General features: G+C 36.1%; 1 protein-coding gene across 14 annotated transcripts in view; it reads left to right on the top strand.

Annotated features, from left to right (window-relative positions):
• The window catches only part of RALGAPA1 (Ral GTPase activating protein catalytic subunit alpha 1), a 130,612-nt gene that overhangs the window by 19,380 nt on the left and 92,405 nt on the right, over window positions 1-18,827 (top strand). For 13 of the 14 annotated variants that reach the window (XR_005955485.1, XR_005955484.1, XR_005955479.1 and 10 more), the window contains 8 exons: window positions 5,669-5,877; window positions 6,237-6,476; window positions 8,659-8,847; window positions 9,327-9,467; window positions 11,665-11,813; window positions 13,025-13,154; window positions 13,881-14,118; window positions 16,362-16,523. Coding sequence is in view for 4 of the 14 variants with exons in the window: in XM_041471840.1 (XP_041327774.1) it covers window positions 5,669-5,877; window positions 6,237-6,476; window positions 8,659-8,847; window positions 9,327-9,467; window positions 11,665-11,813; window positions 13,025-13,154; window positions 13,881-14,118; window positions 16,362-16,523 (1,458 nt within the window). In the remaining 10 variants the exon portion in view is untranslated. Of the gene's footprint in view, window positions 1-5,098; window positions 5,178-5,668; window positions 5,878-6,236; window positions 6,477-8,658; window positions 8,848-9,326; window positions 9,468-11,664; window positions 11,814-13,024; window positions 13,155-13,880; window positions 14,119-16,361; window positions 16,524-18,827 lie in introns of those variants that run through there. The other variant, XR_005955482.1, reaches the window with a different exon arrangement.

Genomic DNA, 18,827 nt, shown 5'->3' with positions numbered 1-18,827 from the left:
TGGGGAAAGAAAGGACAGAGAGAGAGGGAGAGAGGGAAAAGGAGAGAGAAAGAGTGGAAGCAGAAGCTGGTCACCACCCATGGATCCAGGGGTGTCTTGTTGGGCCTTCACCCTGGGCTTGGTGTTGGGTGTGGGTCCTGGTTTGTTCATCTGTTAGTAAGTTCTGTGCTGAAGGGGGTGCTGTGTCCACAGTCAAATCTTTTCAGTATTTGTACATTTTAGAAACAAATGAATTACTGCTTATTGGCAATAAGTAATATAGTTCTTTTATTAATTAGTATTCCATCTTCTATTGGTTAAATGCATCTTATGCTAATTAGTCTGCTTGTTCAGTCTTTCTCTTCTTTTGGGATGGTGGGTTTCTTAGGTTGGTGATGCAGTGTGGAATTACCTTTTACCCAGCTGGAACTGATTTCATTAGAATTGCTGAGATGGTTTTAATAATTTCTTCCATATCTTCTGCCAAATGTTCTTATGGCCCCTAAATTCTGCATTCTTTGTATCCACTATCGTTCTTCCTAATACATCATTCTTCCTAAGCTTTGTAAACTTCTCCCTAGGTCCTAACACCTGGACAGCAGTACTGCTGATATACAGTCCAGGTTCCAGGTGTCCACAGGGGTGTGTTTGGGGGAGCTTTGGTGGCCATTGGTGGCCGCAGATGCTGCCTTGCCGTAACTTGGGATGATATTTCTTTGACCGGTGATATGCATATAAGCAGGTCCTTCTTGTCACACAGTCTGTCACAGAGGGAGTGTGATAACCAGGATGTGCTAACCAGATCTTGCCTCTGTCAGGCCTGGAATTAGCACCTTCCTGTCACAAATTCCTCCCTTCTGTGGCCTTAGCAATGTTTGAGACAAGTAATTGTGTTTTCTAACTCTTAACAAGACAATATAGCAAAGCAATGTTCAGTTTGAGTTGTGTTGCCCATGAAGGGCATTCTTCAAAAGTATTTGCCAAGGAAGAGCATGTTAAGATTCCTGTTTATGATTTCGAGTTCTTTGTTTGTGGAAGCTTCTGACCCTTTCATTAGAGTCAATCTTGCTCTGTTAACCTGAATGAAGTCAATTAAATGTTCTTGTAAAACCTTTCTCTAATGTAACCATTGCTGATATCAGTTGTGCTCTGAAGAGAAACCACTGCTGAAAAAATAAAAGGTGTTAGTGTGCTGTTCTTTGGGTGTGTTAGTTTTATCTGAACAGAATCATAGTGTTTGGATTATACAGTGCTTGTTCAAATTTCTGAAAGGGCAAAGTTAGGTTTTTGTGCCAACTTCATTTTATTTATCAAGACCTTGCAGTAGGGTCTAGCACGGATGCTAAATGATGCTAGGGTTTAGCACAGTCTTCAAAGCTGATGGTGCTAGAATGTATCTTTCCATATAAAGAGTGGAATATTCAGTGTTTTCTAAGCAAACCTGAGTTTTACTCCGTGCTTTTAGCACATTTTAAGCCAGAATGTTGTTTGCAAATCTTGATTTTGTTCTCTCAGGTTTGCATGCACCCATACACATGTTGGTTGTAGGCCAACAGAATTCAAGACTCCTCTTTGCAAAGCAATACCTTGTACACAGGCTTTAAGTTACCATTTCATCACTTCAGTCATACAGTCACATCACCATTCTTCTTATCTGTTCATGCAGCATCTCAGAAGGACTCTCCAGAGTAGTGATCTCCAGACACAATTCCATATTCTAAAATTAGGCTGTTGGGGAAGTTTGTTGAAAAGGTCTTAGCTTCTTCTGGTCCATGTACATTTATTAAAATTTGAGAGATGATTGTGTCAAAGCCATGTTCTCTTGGGAAAGACAAACACTGGACTTTCTCATCTACAGGAGAAGAACCAGTATAAATACAGCCATAAGTAACAGTAGAATGAGAGTTATTGCGCAGATGCTGAAGAGGTTGAGTGATAAAATAGCTACAAGAGGGACAGTAAGCGGTGCTGAGAAAGCAAACCTACTGTTGATTGTTGCTTCAGAACAAGAAATATGGAAATGCTGTTTTTCTCTTTCTGTGAAGATCTTGATTGAGTCTTCCACAGAAGTGTTACTGTAGTCCTCTGTTTTTCTGTAAATGGTAAACAAGAAACTTCCAAGGCCTTAGTAAAGAAGAGGACAATGAGAAACAAGAAGAAATGTGCACAGATCCCAAGAATTACTGTGAGTGCCTTAGACTGTGCACAGTGAGCAACTATAATGAGGACTTTTGGAACGATACAGTGATGAAAACAGCATAAGCATTGGTAAGTTGAATATTTTTTTCTCCCCAAATATGTTCTTCTCTGGCACGCATCTTCCCAAACTATTTCAAAATAATCCTGTACTTGTTCTTAATTTACAGCCTTGAGGCAGAAGGCAGGGCAAACTTGGGCACTGAGCCTGCTACTAAGAACAGTTCTCATGCTACTGGTGTAATGTTTAATTTAGGAGAAGTCGTGAGGTACAAATCAGAACAGTAGTTTCAGTAAGCCAGCATTGATACAGGGCTTTACTGGAGACAGTTTACTGCACTGAGATTGCTTTCCTGATAAGTATGTTGCCTACAGCAACAAGCACCAAGCATTCCAGTTACAAGAAGGCTAAGTATTGTGGCTCCAAATTCTGGCTTTAGTATTGCAGACTTAGAAGAGGAATACAGCATTAGAAATTCCCATGAGATTTTTTTTTGAGGGGGGTTGTTTTTTTTTGGTTTTTTTTTTTTTTTTTTTTTTTTTTTTTGGTTTTTTTTTTTTTTTTTTTTTTTGTTTTTTTTTTTTTTTTTTTTTTTTTTTTTTGCCTTAATGTTTATTTTGTTTGTAAAATCTTTGTTAAATATCTGTTGAGATTGAGTTAGAAGTTGTTTAGTAAGAGCTACAGATACTGCAGTAATATTCTAGGGGCATTCCATCTTTTGTCATAGTAATGTGCCTTTCTGTGCCATTTCCAAGCCATTTAGATAGGCTCCTTCATTTACAGGGAGACACTAATGGGGGCTGTTGTACGGCTCTCTTTACCTCTTCATTCCTTATGAACCCTTTATTGTCTTAAAAATTAGGCATGGTTAAAGCTTACAGGCGTGCATTGTGTTTTGCTAGCCTGTTCACTTTCTACCCTGTGTATGTCTTCCAGCACCTTCGGCTTCCTTTTCTTTCTGTCATCAGCTCACATCAGGTTCCCAGAGGGGGAAGGGCAGGGGATGGGGAAAGCCCAAAACACAATAGAAAGAAAAAATGGAAAGTTGGGGAAAGGGAATGTTTACTCTTGTGCTGTTTGAGTCCATCTAACAAGCTCTGTTTTGCTTTGGTTTTATGTCTGTGTTCTCATCTGAAGACTTGATACCTTCTTTCAAGATGGACAGAATTTGAAAATGCACGAAGCAGCTGGAATGAGGATACATTTGAGAAGTAGCTGGAAGGAGGATACATTTGAGAAGCAGCTGCAGCACATAATGCAGTTGAAACAAGTTATAGAAAGAGGATGTTCTGAGAGGTTATCATGAAACAAGGAGGAGACAGTGTGCTGCAAAAACATGTTTATTGCATGTTTTACTGTTCTTCTGAAAATACTGCCAGTATTGCAGCCTTTGCACTCTGCTGAATGCTAGTAGATACTGGAGAGAACTGACTTTTCCATCTTTAAATGCTGTGCTACCAGGCATTTCTTCATTTTTCACAGATTGTACTGTTACACATGCTTGTTTAAGATACCTTAATTTTTAATTTTCTTACTAACCTGATGCTTTCCACAGAATGAAAACAATGTACTGGGGTTTTATTATTTGCAGTAAATAAACCATTTGTAAACTTGTCAGAGAGTATTCTGTGCATTTGTTATGTACTTAGGTACATGGTACGCAAGAATCATGGGGTTTAAAAATAATGCTTTCATTGAAAAGTGTGGATATAGTTTTGAAGTTCATACAGGAAACATTCCTCAGTTTAGCAGCATCATGATGGGTCTATCTCTACTTATGTATGTGGCTTTTGAAATGACACTGAGATAAACCAGTGTGGATATCCTCAGTTTGGGTGCTGGATCTTGTGTATTTGTAATGGTAACAGGTGAATCTTTACAGCAGTCTGGCAGATACACTGGTTGCACTTTAGATGCCTTAAAAAGGCTCTCATAATATAATTGCTTAGACAATAGTTGATTATTTCTTCACTGCTGTCCAGATTTGTCCCTCTTGGATTCTGTCATCATAAACTGGCAAAGTTACACAGAATCCTTTCAAACAACTCTTGACTTTGCTTTAAGAAGATACAGTCAGGGAATACCTTTGTATTGTTCAGTGTGACTTTTTAAAATCTTCTTTGATTCTCACCATTAGTATCCTTTAACTGCTTTCTGGTTGGCCTGTAAAACCATGGAAACCTTCTCTTGCTCGTGCACTGCAGGCTACAGAAGAGTTAAGGCAGTGCTGACATAACCGTCTCTGGTCAATCTGTCACTCTGTTTATGGATATGACCATAATTTTTCCATGCTTCTGTCTTTTTGTTAGTTGTTTTTTTGGTTTGGATTTTTGTTTATTTTGTGTTTGTTTCAGTTTCAGTTTCCTGGAGTTCTTTTTGCTGTCACTAGATGGAAATCATGATACTGAAACACTAGCATCAGGGTGTCCTGACAGCACATATTATAATCAGTTCTCACACAAATATCTGTCTTTTTGTTTTGGAGTATACCTCATATTTGCCCTTATAGGACTAGGACTGGTAGGTTGGCATACCACTTTCAGAGAAATGTCATTTGCACATGAAAGTATCATTGCTGCTTCACGTTGATGATGGTAATGCAGAACTACTCTGCACCATGTCTTGGGCTGTAAAACCCAGAAATGACATTTTGCACTGTTAAGTCACAGAAAAACGCACAATTAAAAAATGTTATCCATGCGTCCCCCATCTTTGTAGTGCTTTTACCACATAAGTTAATTCCATCCACATTGAGTTAAGTACTGTCATGGTTTTTTTTTGAAGCAGATTCAGGAGTACCGATAACTCTAGCGCAATAGAGAATGAGAAAAGCTAAACAGTTCTGAACCATCATGGGATGGCGAAAATGGAGTTGTCAGTTCTAGTCCCCAGACAATCACAGTTCCTGCCAGCTGATGTACCCCTGAGCATCCTTCATTACATTCCCTACAAGCCAGTATAGAAGCCTCAGAGTCATCTTGCAGCTAAGTCATAGGAAAATGTACGTGCCTGTGGTCTGGCAGCAAAGTCCAGCAAAATTAGCCAGTGCAAGTGGGGCCCTAGGTGAAGCTGCAAAGCTCATGTGGCTTTGCAGCAGGATTTCTCTGTTCTATTCATCTTTATCCTTTTGCAGGGCCAGAAGAGGCTGTGTTTATTGCATTTGCATTTTGGAATTACATATCTCCCACTGTAGCCATGACTGGATTTGTCAATATATTAGTTTTATATGAAAGTAGATTTCTACTACTTTCATATAAAACTACTAGGAGAAAATTCAAGTGTTTTGATGTCTTACATTTTGATGTCTTACATGTTCTTGACATTTTCTCTGTTGCATCCATTCCAGTGCATCTTGGAATGAGTGGTGCAACAGTGAAAGCAACAAAACTGCACCTCTGGAAGTTCATGTGTATTGGTTATGGTTCTAGGATTTCTTTCTTATGCAGATCTTTCTCTCTGCCTGTATTTTTAAGATGTTGTATTTTCGTACAGATATACCACAAATGAGACCAAAGCCACACTACGTAATAGTTAAGAAAGATGCTGAAACCAATGAGGCAATCTATTGCACAAAGGAACCTTTCATTAAGGCTCGTGTTATTGTCATTCGATGGTTGGTGTCCTTCTGGCTTGAGCCAAAACCTCATACAGGACCTCATATTCCTGGGATGGAAGGTGAAAATGTGCCAAAGAATATTCAGGTAAAACCAAATACACAAAAATATCTTTGTTTTCATGTTTTTGGTTTAACTGTTATGTCAGCAGTGTGCTCTCCTCCAATAATTACAACTAATGAAAAGTTTAAAAAAACCAGTAATTTCTAAACAAATTGTATGTTTAGTAATTCAGTTTGAAAGGACCTGCAATGCTACTTTCTTTTTTCAAATTTTGTGATTTGTTTTTAATCACCTGGACATTACAAGCCTTGAAATGAAGTAAGTCCTTTTGTTTGTTTGTTTGTTCTTTAATTCTTTGTGCTGTTTAAATTATGCTTAAATTCTGTTGATTTATTGCTGTACTAAAAATGAACTATGGAATATTTAATTTTCTTTTTTTTCAGAGAGCAGCTGCTAGCATGGCTTCAAGGGAGGACAGCAAAAATGACAGTACTGATAAGCAGGATAGAAATGCAGAACCAGAACAATCTCATTCCAATACAAGTACTCTAACAGAGAGAGAACCAAGTTCTTCCAGCCTCTGCAGTATTGATGAAGAGCATTTAACTGATATTGAAATTGTCCGGAAAGTCTTCTCTTCTAAAAGAAACAATGTTAATTTTCTAACTGAGATTTTTCGACAGGTAAAAAAATCTCTTTAGAATGCAAGAATCTTGATTATTATATTGTATATTTTTATCATGTCATGGTTTTCTTTCAAGAGCACTTGTTAAGCAGAACATTATACCAAGTTACAGGTTTTTTCTGTCATCCTGCCTTCAAAAATCAAGAAGCTAACATTCTGAAATACATTCTGTGTAGAATACCCCCAGTTTCTGATTTTTCTAATTTTATGTCTTTAGCAACCAGTTTAGCAACATTTAACTTGGACTTCACAGTTCCCCATAGATGGGAATGTTTAATCTTTTCATACATCAACACTGTAGGTATTAGAACTCACAGCCAACCATATTAACAGAAACCTCCTGTGGGAGTCTGCAGCTGTTACAGAGCTGTTTTAGAAGCATCCGAATGTCTTTTCCTTGATAGTGTTCATCAGAAGAGTAGGACAGATGGCTATAAAAGGTAGCAGCTTCTGTTTCTAACTTCACTACAACCAGAAATGTTAGCTGAGCATACTCAGAATAGTATTTCTCTACTGGAAACTATTAAAACAAATTTAAACTGAGAACATATGCCAGAATATGGAGTCTTCATTAATAGTAACTTAGAGTTCAGTGTGGGAGAATAGAATAAGATAAACTTTCTTTATTCCCCATGCTATAGATCAAAAGACAAACAGATATTTCTGAATAATAGTAAAGAACGATATATAAGTTTCAAGTTAAATGCACAACACTAATTGCTTTAAACAGCAGAAAGCTGAACATTTTAAAACTTGTTTATCTGGATGGAGTAAATATTTTTGAATGAGGCAAATAAATGCCAGAAGCTTATCCACATCCCTTGTATTCAAGAGTTTGGACACATTACTGAAGGACATAGCAGAGCTACCCAAATTCAGCTGACACTCAAGGGTTTACAGAGTCTAAGACATTGAATGTACAGTATAAATTATCAGTGGTCTACTTTTCACTGTCCCTGCAGTGAAAAGAAGCAAAGGCAATTTTCTTCATTCTTTTTGAAAGTCACTCTGTGAGTTTATGTAGATGATTTGGATTTCATGTCCAATTATGAGATCTTATTTACATCATTATTTAGTCAGGAGTTTTCAGTGTAAACTAATTTCTAATACTTAAGATATTTGTAATGTTTCTAAAACATGAGGACTAAGTTATTCCTGTCAAGAGGAGGTTTCAGTGGTACAGGGTGGTGGAAAGATTGTCTGTAGAGAACTAGTTTTATGCGTTTTAGACTTGAGGGTGCAAAAAATTTATATGGACTTGCAGGAGAATGTTAAACTTGATGAGGAAGTATGTGATTGAACTTGTCAGTTTAATCCTGTAATACACAGCTGAATTCTTTTTAATGTGATAATTGGTATGAAATCTCTGTTTCCAAAGTGAATGTACAACCTGCGTTAAGTGGGCCCTCCTTAAAGACATGGACAGCTAGTTTTCAACAGTCACAGCACAGACCCTGTAAAACTGTGTGTTAGTGTAGTTTATCTCTTCTTCTAAATGTATAATTAGGGCATCGTGGTCTCTGATAAGTGTATTTGTAGTTAGTTGAAATCTGACTAGTGTTAAAAGTTTCTGGTCTACGACTACTTGTTACCAGCACAGCCAATACAGAAAACCTTCTGAAGAGGGCACTGATCAGCCATCAAACCAACTCAAATGCATGATTTTTAGAAACAATAATACAATATTTCAGGGAGTAATTCACTTTAAGGGCACTGTTTTGTAAAATCTTAATTAGCTAAAAATAGGATAGAAGACTACCAGTATTGTGTGTCACTTGAATTTTTCTTAGTCACTTAGAGCTGATTTAACTCCACTTGTCCAAATCTTCTGAATGAAAGATGTTGTAATAGAAATTTCTGCTCATTTGTTTTGCATATTTTGATGGGTGCTTGGGTCTTAATTTCAGCAGGCTAGGTGCTAAGTAGGTACGCCCACATGGATTCTTATCTTTCAAAGTATTTCTTGATAAGCTTTATTGTTTAAATGTGGGGTTTTTTCATGTTTTCAGTTTACATATGAAGAAAGTGAGCAAACATTTAAGTTTGGCAATAGTTTGTATGCTGGGATCCAACAGTGGCTGTCTTTATCCATCTTTATCTCTTTGAACTTGTACATTATAGAGCCCAACTTATTTCAAATACTGTAACGGTGTTTTGTTTCTTTCTTTTTCTACTTTCAGGCATTTCTGTTGCCGATATGTGAAGCAGCTGCCATGAGGAAGGTGGTGAAGGTGTATCAAGAATGGATTCAACAAGAAGACAAACCTTTATTTATGAAGGAACCTGAGGAAATAATGCAGTGCACAGCTGTAGATTGTGATGAAAATGTTGACCATAATTCATCAGAGAAAGGAAAAGAAAGAGAAGAGGTAAAATATTATTTGTTAATATTTGTGCATTATTCTACCAGTAGACAGATAAGTGGCTTCCTTGCTAGTTTATTTGTGTTTTTCTTTGGTGTCAGAGCATTTATTGGGGAAAATCAATGGTAAAACACTGTATGGACAAGCTACCAATTTTATCCATTTTCTGTAGCTTTTTAATGTGCTTAGTTCAATTTAAAATTTCGTATAATTTTATGAACTGTTTTCAAGATGTGGATTATACAGTATGCTAATTATCAACTGTGTAAAAATTATATACAAATAAAAGGGTGACAAAAATAGTAGTTACTTCATTCAGGGACTTTAAGATAATTGCTACAAGCCTCATGAAATATTGTTGTGTCTCAGGTGCATTTACCTGCTGTTGTTTATTATTTAGTACCTATTATATACTTTTTCATTTAATATAAAGCCAAAATACTTGTCTAAAACTCTGTGGAATTCTAAGAAAAAATCTCTTTCAGGAAAAAGGGATGAACTCCGGTCATGGAGTTAGAAATTCCAGCTGGGCAAGAAATGGCTGTTATGAAGACGCTTTGCATAAAACATCTGAAATTGATACTGAAGAGCAAAATGTACGAGCTGGAGTGCAGTCAGTATTGCAGGTATGAAACAGACTTGGTATTTAATTTTATCTAAATTATCTATCTGAAATTACCTAAAATTCTTGTTATCAGCACATAGAGAGTGGAATGTAGTGCAGTATTTTGCCAGGGAATCCCATGCATCTGTAAAGCATCTCTAAATTTTAAAATTATTTTATATGCAACAAGTATGATGATAAAGGTTAGACAAATGACACTGGTTCACTATATCTTTATTGACCTGAAGTAGGACAATGTATAGACCAGTGATGGGTAACACAATAAAAAAAAATTAATTTTGCATTGGAACATGCATTCTCCTCTGTATTATATTAGAGAAAAAATAATCCTCATGCTACTGCAACATCTTTAAATATAATTAAGCTTTTTATGAGAATGTTTAGAGGCTTTTTGCTTTTACACTATTGGTCACAAAAGCCAAAACATCCAACCCTCTAGTTTTTTTAGTCCTATTAATAAGGTGTACAGGGATATTTTTTAATCTTTTTCTGAATTTACAGCAGTTTGAAAAGGTTGATGAGGCGCCATAACTCTCTGGTGATATCATTAAGGAAAGCAAGAGTTCAGTTGTACCCTAACAGATGTTTTTTAACAGCTTCTATGCAGTTTGACAGGGTAGAAATCATGTTAATTTCAAATGTTTAGGAAAGATGCTTCACTGAAGATGAAGCTGTGGAAAATTGGGAGGGTATAATTTGAAGGTCTTTGAAATACTCTTATGGTTATAAAGTCTGTGCATTTTATGTATGTGTGTGTGCACATAAATTCGTACAGGTGGGTATATTACTCTAGCCTCCATAATGTTCTTATATCCAGCAGAAAATTGATTCTAAACAAAATAAAATAATGTGCATTTACCACTTTACAGTGTGCACTTCTGCTGCGTGTGACCATACTAAGGAAAACTCATTTTTACTACAGCTTGAATAATTTTATGAATAGAGTTTTCTTTTGTGCTGTACACTGTTATACATATAAACAAACTTTGTAATTGAAATCACTTTTAAATTCAAATACATTAAAATAATTTAAGCTTCATAATCTTTGTTTTCAACAGCGTTTTAGAATATGAAGTGTTACTGAGAAAAAAAGTACAAAGTATCTGTATCTGTTTGCAATATACTACTGAGGCTTACACATCTGACAATGTCTTGAAGATTATGCATGTTGAAGTTTTTTAGACAAAGGTTCATTTGACTACCAGATATCTTTTTTTTTTTTCCGTAGCCTGAAACAGAGTCAAGACATCATTCTAATCCAGTACCATGTCTTAATTTGAGAGGTTTCCTGACCTGGAACCATGTTTGATTTTCCCTGTGAATCAATAATCCAAGACTTCTGTCTTGAGTTTTTTTCCCATTTAATGCTTGCACAGACTTATTTCTAGGCGTTTAGAGTAGGTTAAGTTCATTAGTTGAGGCTAGTGAATGTAAAAGTGCATACTAATAGTTTTTAATTATTAAAAATCCAAAGCTTTCATTAGAGGGAAGTTATGACTTTAGTACCAATGACTTCCTGTACATGTAAAAAATAATTGAAAATGTAGATTTGAGATTCAAGTGCTTTCTAAACTTACATAAAAATATAGTAACACTTCAGTAACTGCTTCTGTAGCTCCTACAGTGTCCTGGCCTACTTTTTTTTCGTAACTTTCATTCTGAAGGCCCTAATTTACTGCCCACTGAAGTCAGTCACTTTCGGGAACGTGTCAAGATTCCTGCTTTTGGTAAGCCTTACTGATCCCAGTGGGATGAATGCTTTAGTTTCCCAGAACATAATACAGGCTGTGTCATGCTGAGACACACACAGTGTACCAGGACTATTTCAAGCAGTTTACCATATATTGTACTGGTCAGTTCCTGGCTTAGGGATGGAACTTTTGTGCAGTGTACTTCTTACTGGGACATTTTTGTCCTATCATATTAAACTAATCATACTGAGTAGTTAGTTGAATCATCTAAGAGAACAAAAATATACAAATAGGTTTTGTAGAAAAAACAGGGAAAAGGTCAGTCTCGTTGTTGCTTAATCATTACTTCAAACTGACATATTTAAACATGCACTTCTGTGTGCATGTACAACCTTTTCTTATAAAGATTTTCTTTTACAGATTTTTTTCTTCCTGGTTCTACCCACTGAATTGCTGAAAACATCAAAGTGTTGCATGATCATGACATCCTCTCTTTCCTGCTTTCAGGTTTTTATAATAAATTCTTCAAATATATTTTTTCTTGAACCTGCAAATGAGTTTAAATCTCTGCTGGATGAACACACTGATATGTGCAAACGCGTTCTCAATATCTACCGCCACATGGTAGTCCAAGTGACTATGGACAAGAAGACATGGTAAAATGCTAATTTAATTAGTGCTTTTAACTTACATTATTAGTTCACAACAGAAATGTGAAAATTTACTTGGTCGTAAACACTGTAGAGTGGTATTGGTCATATGAACCAGTTCCTCTAAATCAGTAAATGCACAAACTTGAACACCACAGACAACTTAGCACAGGAGAGATTGTCTGTTCTCTTAAAGCTTCCAGTAAGCTCCTGGTTAATCTGTGGCCGCTTAGACCTCAGTGCAAAAAGGACTAAGCTGGGATATACAGATTATTGTTGAGGAGCTACTGATGATTTTTTGCAGGGCATTTTGCTCATGTATCAAAGTGTTAAAATGTTGAAACATATGAAGCTTCACAGCCTTATTTAAAAATTCTTTTAAAAGCCCCAGACAAGCATGGATAATCATTACGATCAGATGTGTGTTGTTCTTGACCTGTAATTGTATACAGGAGTCTGTGTACTATGTAAGTGTTGTGCCTTTCCAGTTCTTATGGTGCCTAGCAGGTACAGGAGACTCTGCTTTAAAGGAATTACTAGTATTTCCCACTCCTTTAAATAGCAGTCTGTAATCAGGTGCTATATTGCCTCCATCCTCCATTACAAAGAAGAAGTAGTGAGGGGATTTCAAATATCTGATTTATTCCATTTTAACTTGACTTCCACTCAATCTGTCTTGAACTCTGGGTAAGTAAAGCTGGCCCTACATGTCATGTGAATCTTGTTTCCTCTTCTGAGGAGCCAATTTAGCTGGCCACTGGGAAATTTGGGAGTCATAACAGTAAACAGATTCTACTAGATTGTTGTTTTCTTTCCCAGTTTCACATCAATGTAAAGAACTGACTCTAGACCACAATGGCAAAGATTGTGCCACACAAAATAATTGGTGGAGTATGTTAATGATAATGTAAAGTTACCAAAACCTGTAATTCATAGAAAAAGCTCAGATGGAAAATACAGTTAAAACTTTGCCTCTAATTTCAGACCATTGAAGGTGATAGCAGTTGAATTACTTGGAAGAAGTGCTCACTCTTAAGCGTGAAAAAAGACTGGAATATTTTTTTTTTTTGCAGTAACCAAGTTAGGGTCTTTGTAATCATTATGACATTTTTGGAATGTGTTCGAGCAAATAAGGCCTGATTATTACCTTTAAAAATACCTTGGCATATACAGAGGTATAGCAAAATGGTAACTCTAAGTTTAATACTGTTTTGCAGGGAGCAGATGCTGCTTGTGCTGCTCAGGGTAACTGAATCTGTGCTGAAAATACCACCCCAAACTTTCTTGCAGTATCAAGGAAGAAAAACCTCCACTTTAGCTGGAAGACTTGCAGGACCTCTTTTCCAGGCGAGTAAACATAAATTCACTTCAATTAATTAAGCCTAATTTTCATTAATAGATTGGATACGGCAACCACTGTTGGCTACTTTGTCATCTTATATCACTGGTATGTTACCCAGATGATGTGAATGCTGTGGGTCAAAGAGCTGGTTACATTTATTGCTTTCTGTCTTATATTTTAATGGCACTGTGGCAGCAGCATTTGAGGTACTGTAAAATTCAAGGATTGCTGTCCTTTAGTTGGGTTGGAATAACTGGCAAAGATTACTGGCAGTGTGTGCAGTTTTAGCCTGCTGCCATAGCAAAATTAGCTCAAGTCAGCATGAAATGTTTTGTGTTATCCATTCCTAACTGATGGATTTTTTTATTCCTTAGAGAATTCTGTCATTGCTTACAGAAAGCTGTAGCAAATCCTTTCAGAGTTTATAGTTGCAAAGTGCTGTTGTGGTGAGTTCCCAGTGACTAGGATCTGTAGTCTCCAGTGACTTTAGCAGAGCAAAAAAGAATACACAGGGTAAGATAAGGGTCAAACCAGTTGCTCCTGTGTCTAAGTCAGTTAACACTGACTCTGTTAACACTTGGTAATTCATTAAAAATCTGTATGTATTGGTGAGGAAAAGAATGTCAGGACTACACAAAAATTTCTGTGGCAGTTTGAAGTTTTCTTTGAAACAGAAACATTTGAATGTTGTTAGCTTATGCTCACAATCCAACTTTTCTCTGTTCTTTTAGACTCTTATAGTAGCTTGGATCAAAGCAAATCTAAATGTGTACATTTCTCGAGAACTTTGGGATGACTTGCTGTCTGTGATGTCATCACTGACATACTGGGAAGAGCTGGCCACTGAGTGGTCACTGACAATGGAGACACTTACTAAAGTATTAGCTAGAAACTTGTATAGCCTGGACCTCAGTGACCTGCCACTGGATAAATTAAGTGAGCAGAAACAGAAAAAACACAAAGGCAAAGGTAAGACAACACTGTATGGACATAATTTGAATTTGAGCTGGTATTGGGCACAGGACAATTTTGGTCTCACTTTTTTTTGTATACCTAATTAGGCATCTCTATCACCCAAAATAACCCTGTTTATTTCAGGTTTCTTTAAGGTAAATCTTCTTAGAACTGCCACAACATGATCGTGTTATTTCTGCAAATAGGCACATATGGAATGTAGTTCTTCAAAGTGTGTTGAATTTAAACTAAAATGTTACACTGTAGTGGGTTATGCCTTTCTCCTTTTATCAAAGCAATTAAATTGTTGAGTCCCAATCATAACTTCTTGAAAATAACAAACACTACTCAACTGGTGAAAACTAAGCCATTACAAGCACAATTGGAATATTGATCCTGAAATGTTAAAAGATGAAATGTAAGATGAACATAGCTTTGTTTGGTACTAACTGATCACTGGGCCATCGTAAAGACAGGTTTGGTTACAATGAGACCTTGTGGGCTACATAAGAGAAAGTATAGTTTACTAATCCATGAGTGGTACCTGTTTTTAAACTGATTCCTAAAAAATGCATAAAATACTCTGTAATAAAATGGGAAGAGGAGGTGGCTGCTTACAATGGCAGAGTTTTGGAATTGGTAAGGGACAGGAAGTTTGTCCTCCTGGAGAGAGGTCTGGGTTGAAAGTTGCAAAACATGGATTCTTTTCTAAGTTTGGAGACAGACCTTTTGGTTGTGACCATTGGAAATCACTTCATTTCCACTTTTGTAAAACATGGATAATGATAATATTCTCCTTTTAAAAGAGCATTGTGATCTAATAGTGAGAGGCAGGATTATATTTAGGGTGTGTAACAAAGATGTGAAATCATGTTATTTTTAGGCTACTTTTTTTCTCTTCAGTCAAACCTGAGGGAAGGTGCTTCCTAGTACTATCTTAGGGTTTGTCAGTAAGAAGCCACCTATGTGGATTCCCTCTCTTAAAGAGGATGTTGCTATAGGCTTTTTTTTGCTAAAAACATTTCACATACTTCTGTGCCTCATCTTAAGCAGAGTCACTATTCAGCATTTTGTTTTGGTTTCTGCTGTGTGATAGCTAGGCAGAAATACATCTCTCTGTAGTTGCCCTTGAGAGGTCGTTCCAGACCATGCATTTTTTGTTTTCCTATACTACGCAGCTTTCTTCTTTTTCTTACTAAAAAAAACACAGGTTAAACAAAACAAAACAAACAAAAACAAACACCAAGAAAACAAACAAACAAAAAAACCCAAAACAAAACCAAACCCCCCCAAAAAACAAAACCAAAAAAACTCCAAACAGCAAAAAAAGGAACAGTCTAGTATAGGATAAGAATGTGTACAATTATTTAAATATATGCTTTTAAAAGCATTTTGAATCACCTGAGCAACATGAGGAAAGTTTATGTTAACTTTTAGTGACAGAGTTTCAGAGAAAGCCTCCATTGCTAAATGTGAGTTGCACAGTCAAGTCCAGCTTTAGAATTAATAGATACCATACAATTATGCCAAATTTCTTTGCCCCTGTTTGTTTGCCAGTAATAATGAACATGTTGGACTAGAGCTCACTTTTTCCAAAGAGATGCCCCTTTAATGATTGTAATTGTGTCAGTTTGGATTAGTAATGAGCTCAATCTGGATAAGGAAATATATTACAAATATTCTTTACTTCAGTACTTCTTTTTTTTTAACAAGCTGTTTTTGATAGCTCCTCATATGAGGTTTATTTGCTTAAATATATATGTAAAATCTGAATTTGTTCCATCTTAATCTTTCTATAGTATTTTCTGTCAATTTCCAAAGTTCTCTGAGCCCATAATCTATTTTTTTTTTGCTTTTGCACTTTGTGTAAAATTATGTTATCCTTTTTTTATGTTCCTCAATGTTGCAAAATTATTTGGAAACCTTCCCCCCCATCCCCCCCTTATTAATGTTTTGAAATTAATTACTTCGTGTATCTTATCTAGTAGGAGCAGCAAAGGAAAAGTTACATGTAGTATCAGACTACTACCTGTGTGAGCCCATTTTTTCAGAAAAGAGAATGACAGTAGTTTAATAGCACCAACATTTCTGAAAAAGTTTGAGTGTCCCTCAGTTAGTCCTGGCTGAGCTTTTGAATTAATGCTTGCTTTGGTAACTTAACTTATTCCATCCAGCTTTAAATTTTTTTTGAAAGAACACATCTACAGTAATCTGATAGCAGAATAGTAGTGAATAGATTTGCAATTTTATTTTTGCAGGCGTTGGGCATGAATTCCCAAAGTCTTCTGTTGATAAGTCCTTTTCCAGAGGCTGGAGCCGTGACCAGCCTGGACAGGCACCCATGAGACAGCGCAGCGCTACAACCACCGGCTCTCCGGGAACGGAAAAGGCAAGGAGCATAGTACGGCAGAAAACAGTTGGTAAGTATCTGTAGGAGCTGAGAAAAGTGACATTTGGGAAAGGCTAAGGCATTAATAACTGACTTCTGTAGCAATGTGGATGGCTTCTTTCCACAAAGGTGTATTATCTATAATGATGTGCACATTAGTTAAAGCATGAATTATGCAGCCTTATGTGCTTTGAGGGTAGCTGAATAGATTGTATTTACTAGAATTACAGTTATTGAAAGTGAAAGTAATGCAGTTGCTATATTAATTCTTAATGAATTTGATCACATGCTTAAGCTGGATTGGAAAATAATACTATGTATATGAAGGAGAAAAAAGCTGAGTGGTTTGAGCTATGGTGCTGATAGGTGGGTAAGAGAAGGTTTTTTAAGTGTGTGTTTTCATACACTGCATGAGATGGGTTGAGTATTTTCAAACTGTGCGAAGAAAACTGGGGAAAATATTCATAAGTCTGCATAGTTTATTAAATGTGCTGTCTTTTACTCTACCCTGAATATTACAATAATGAAAGATTGACTGATGTGTGCAATTCTCCTTTTCTGAAGTCACCTATTTCTGAATTTTATTACTTGCAAGTACTCTTTGCTGTGTTATAAATGAGTTATACTGAACAATGCTTTAGGTGAACTCCTCAAAAGAAGACTCATTTGTGTTCATATGATTTTCTTAGACTATGTTAACAGGAACTGAACTACAAATTTCTTTACTCTGTTGTCTCATCTTGATCTCAGTGCTATTGCTTACATGAAGGAAAGTTAAGCTGGTTCTAATTTTGTATTTAAAGAAGAACCTTTTAAGGAATATCTCTTGCTTTTTTGCTGTTTTTATAGTAGTAGTGACTTTGGTTATTGTGTGCTGTTGCTTCGCTGATACTTCTTGGAAGTAGGTACATTCTGACAGTTTTAAAAATTTAGGATGCATATCAGCAGTTGAATATATAATTGTGCTAGCTTTTCAGAAATTAAGATTTTCTTTCTTTTTCCAAAAATATTTGAAGTTAATTTTTTTGAGTCACAGAGGTTATTTAGACAAAGTTTCTATTTGACTATTCCTCAAAATTTTCCATTTTAAATTTTTTTCTCTCCTAAGACTCTTATGTGGGAGAATTAATTGTTCTGTAAGGCATACAGAAATTAGGGAACTCATCCCTGTATGCCTTACAGCACAATTAATTCCCTACTCCAAAATTTCCTGTCTCTTTTGCATATTCAAATGCTACACAGCTTTTCCTGTATCTCATGCTGACAGCACCTAGTTTTCCTCATGGATCACAGATGCTTAAAATGTAATTTCTGCTTCTCTGTAGTCTGTGATTAAGTGTAATGGTGGTTTTGTTTTAAATCTTAATTGTTTTAACAAGATAAAGCTCATGTTAAAATTTCTCCTTCACAAATTGTTAATATTTCAGATATTCTGTCAGAAGGTTATGTTGTTTGGTCAATTTATTAATGCTTTTGTTTTGCTGCAATTTGAAAGATGGCTATTTATATGATGTTAGCCTTGAAATGACTGGAATTTATCCTAATCAAGCTATATATTGACCTGATTAGCAGCAAAGTAATCTGATTTTAGTTTCACTGCACTTTAGCTTCCATGGTTTTGTTCCTTTCCTCCAATTACCTTACATATTTGATATTAATAAGCCAAGTTTGCATTACTGCAACCAGTTAAAATTTCAACTTTATTAATGTTGCAGAATACCAGCTGTGGACAAGCATCTCAGCATCACAGCATTGCTAGGATGATTTTAAAAGACAATAAATCCAAAAAGAGTTGCCGGAACCAGAATCCCAAACTCCTCAGTTTTTTTAGATCTTAATGAGGAAAATGTTACCAAATGTTACATATATCTTAACTGCCTGAAAATAGTTGTTTGTTGCTGTCTCTCTGGTGTGCAAAGAGAGCTGTCCAGCTGCTTCTTAATCTGTGCCTTAAATTCAGGGTCAAATAATAAAAATATAATCACAATAAGTAAAATCTAGAACACTTTGCTGGTCAGATCTTCTCCTTCAGTTTATCGTTAGGTTTGCAAGCTAAGCCTGGAATTGAGTCAGACCTTAAATGTATTGCATGATATGTGATTTGTATTACATTCCCTTTGATTGAGAGTAATGTATACTCTTAATATCTGAGTAGGGGGGATGTGCATGTTGAATATTTTATGGTAAGACAAAGCTGGAGTTTCTTTCTCATCTGTTTTATGTTGTACACATTTTTGTGTACATTTTTGCACCTCTATTTTTTGAGCCATCATCATGCCAGCACACATTTATTGCTGCACCAAATATGTGTGTGTGCGTGTTACTCAAATAAAAA

The sequence above is a fragment of the Pyrgilauda ruficollis genome, unplaced genomic scaffold (assembly GCF_017590135.1).
Source record: "Pyrgilauda ruficollis isolate IOZ18807 unplaced genomic scaffold, ASM1759013v1 scaffold28, whole genome shotgun sequence".
NCBI lineage: Eukaryota > Metazoa > Chordata > Aves > Passeriformes > Passeridae > Pyrgilauda > Pyrgilauda ruficollis.
The sequence above is the reverse complement of the archived record's forward strand: the minus strand, read 5'-3'. Positions and strand labels throughout refer to the sequence as shown.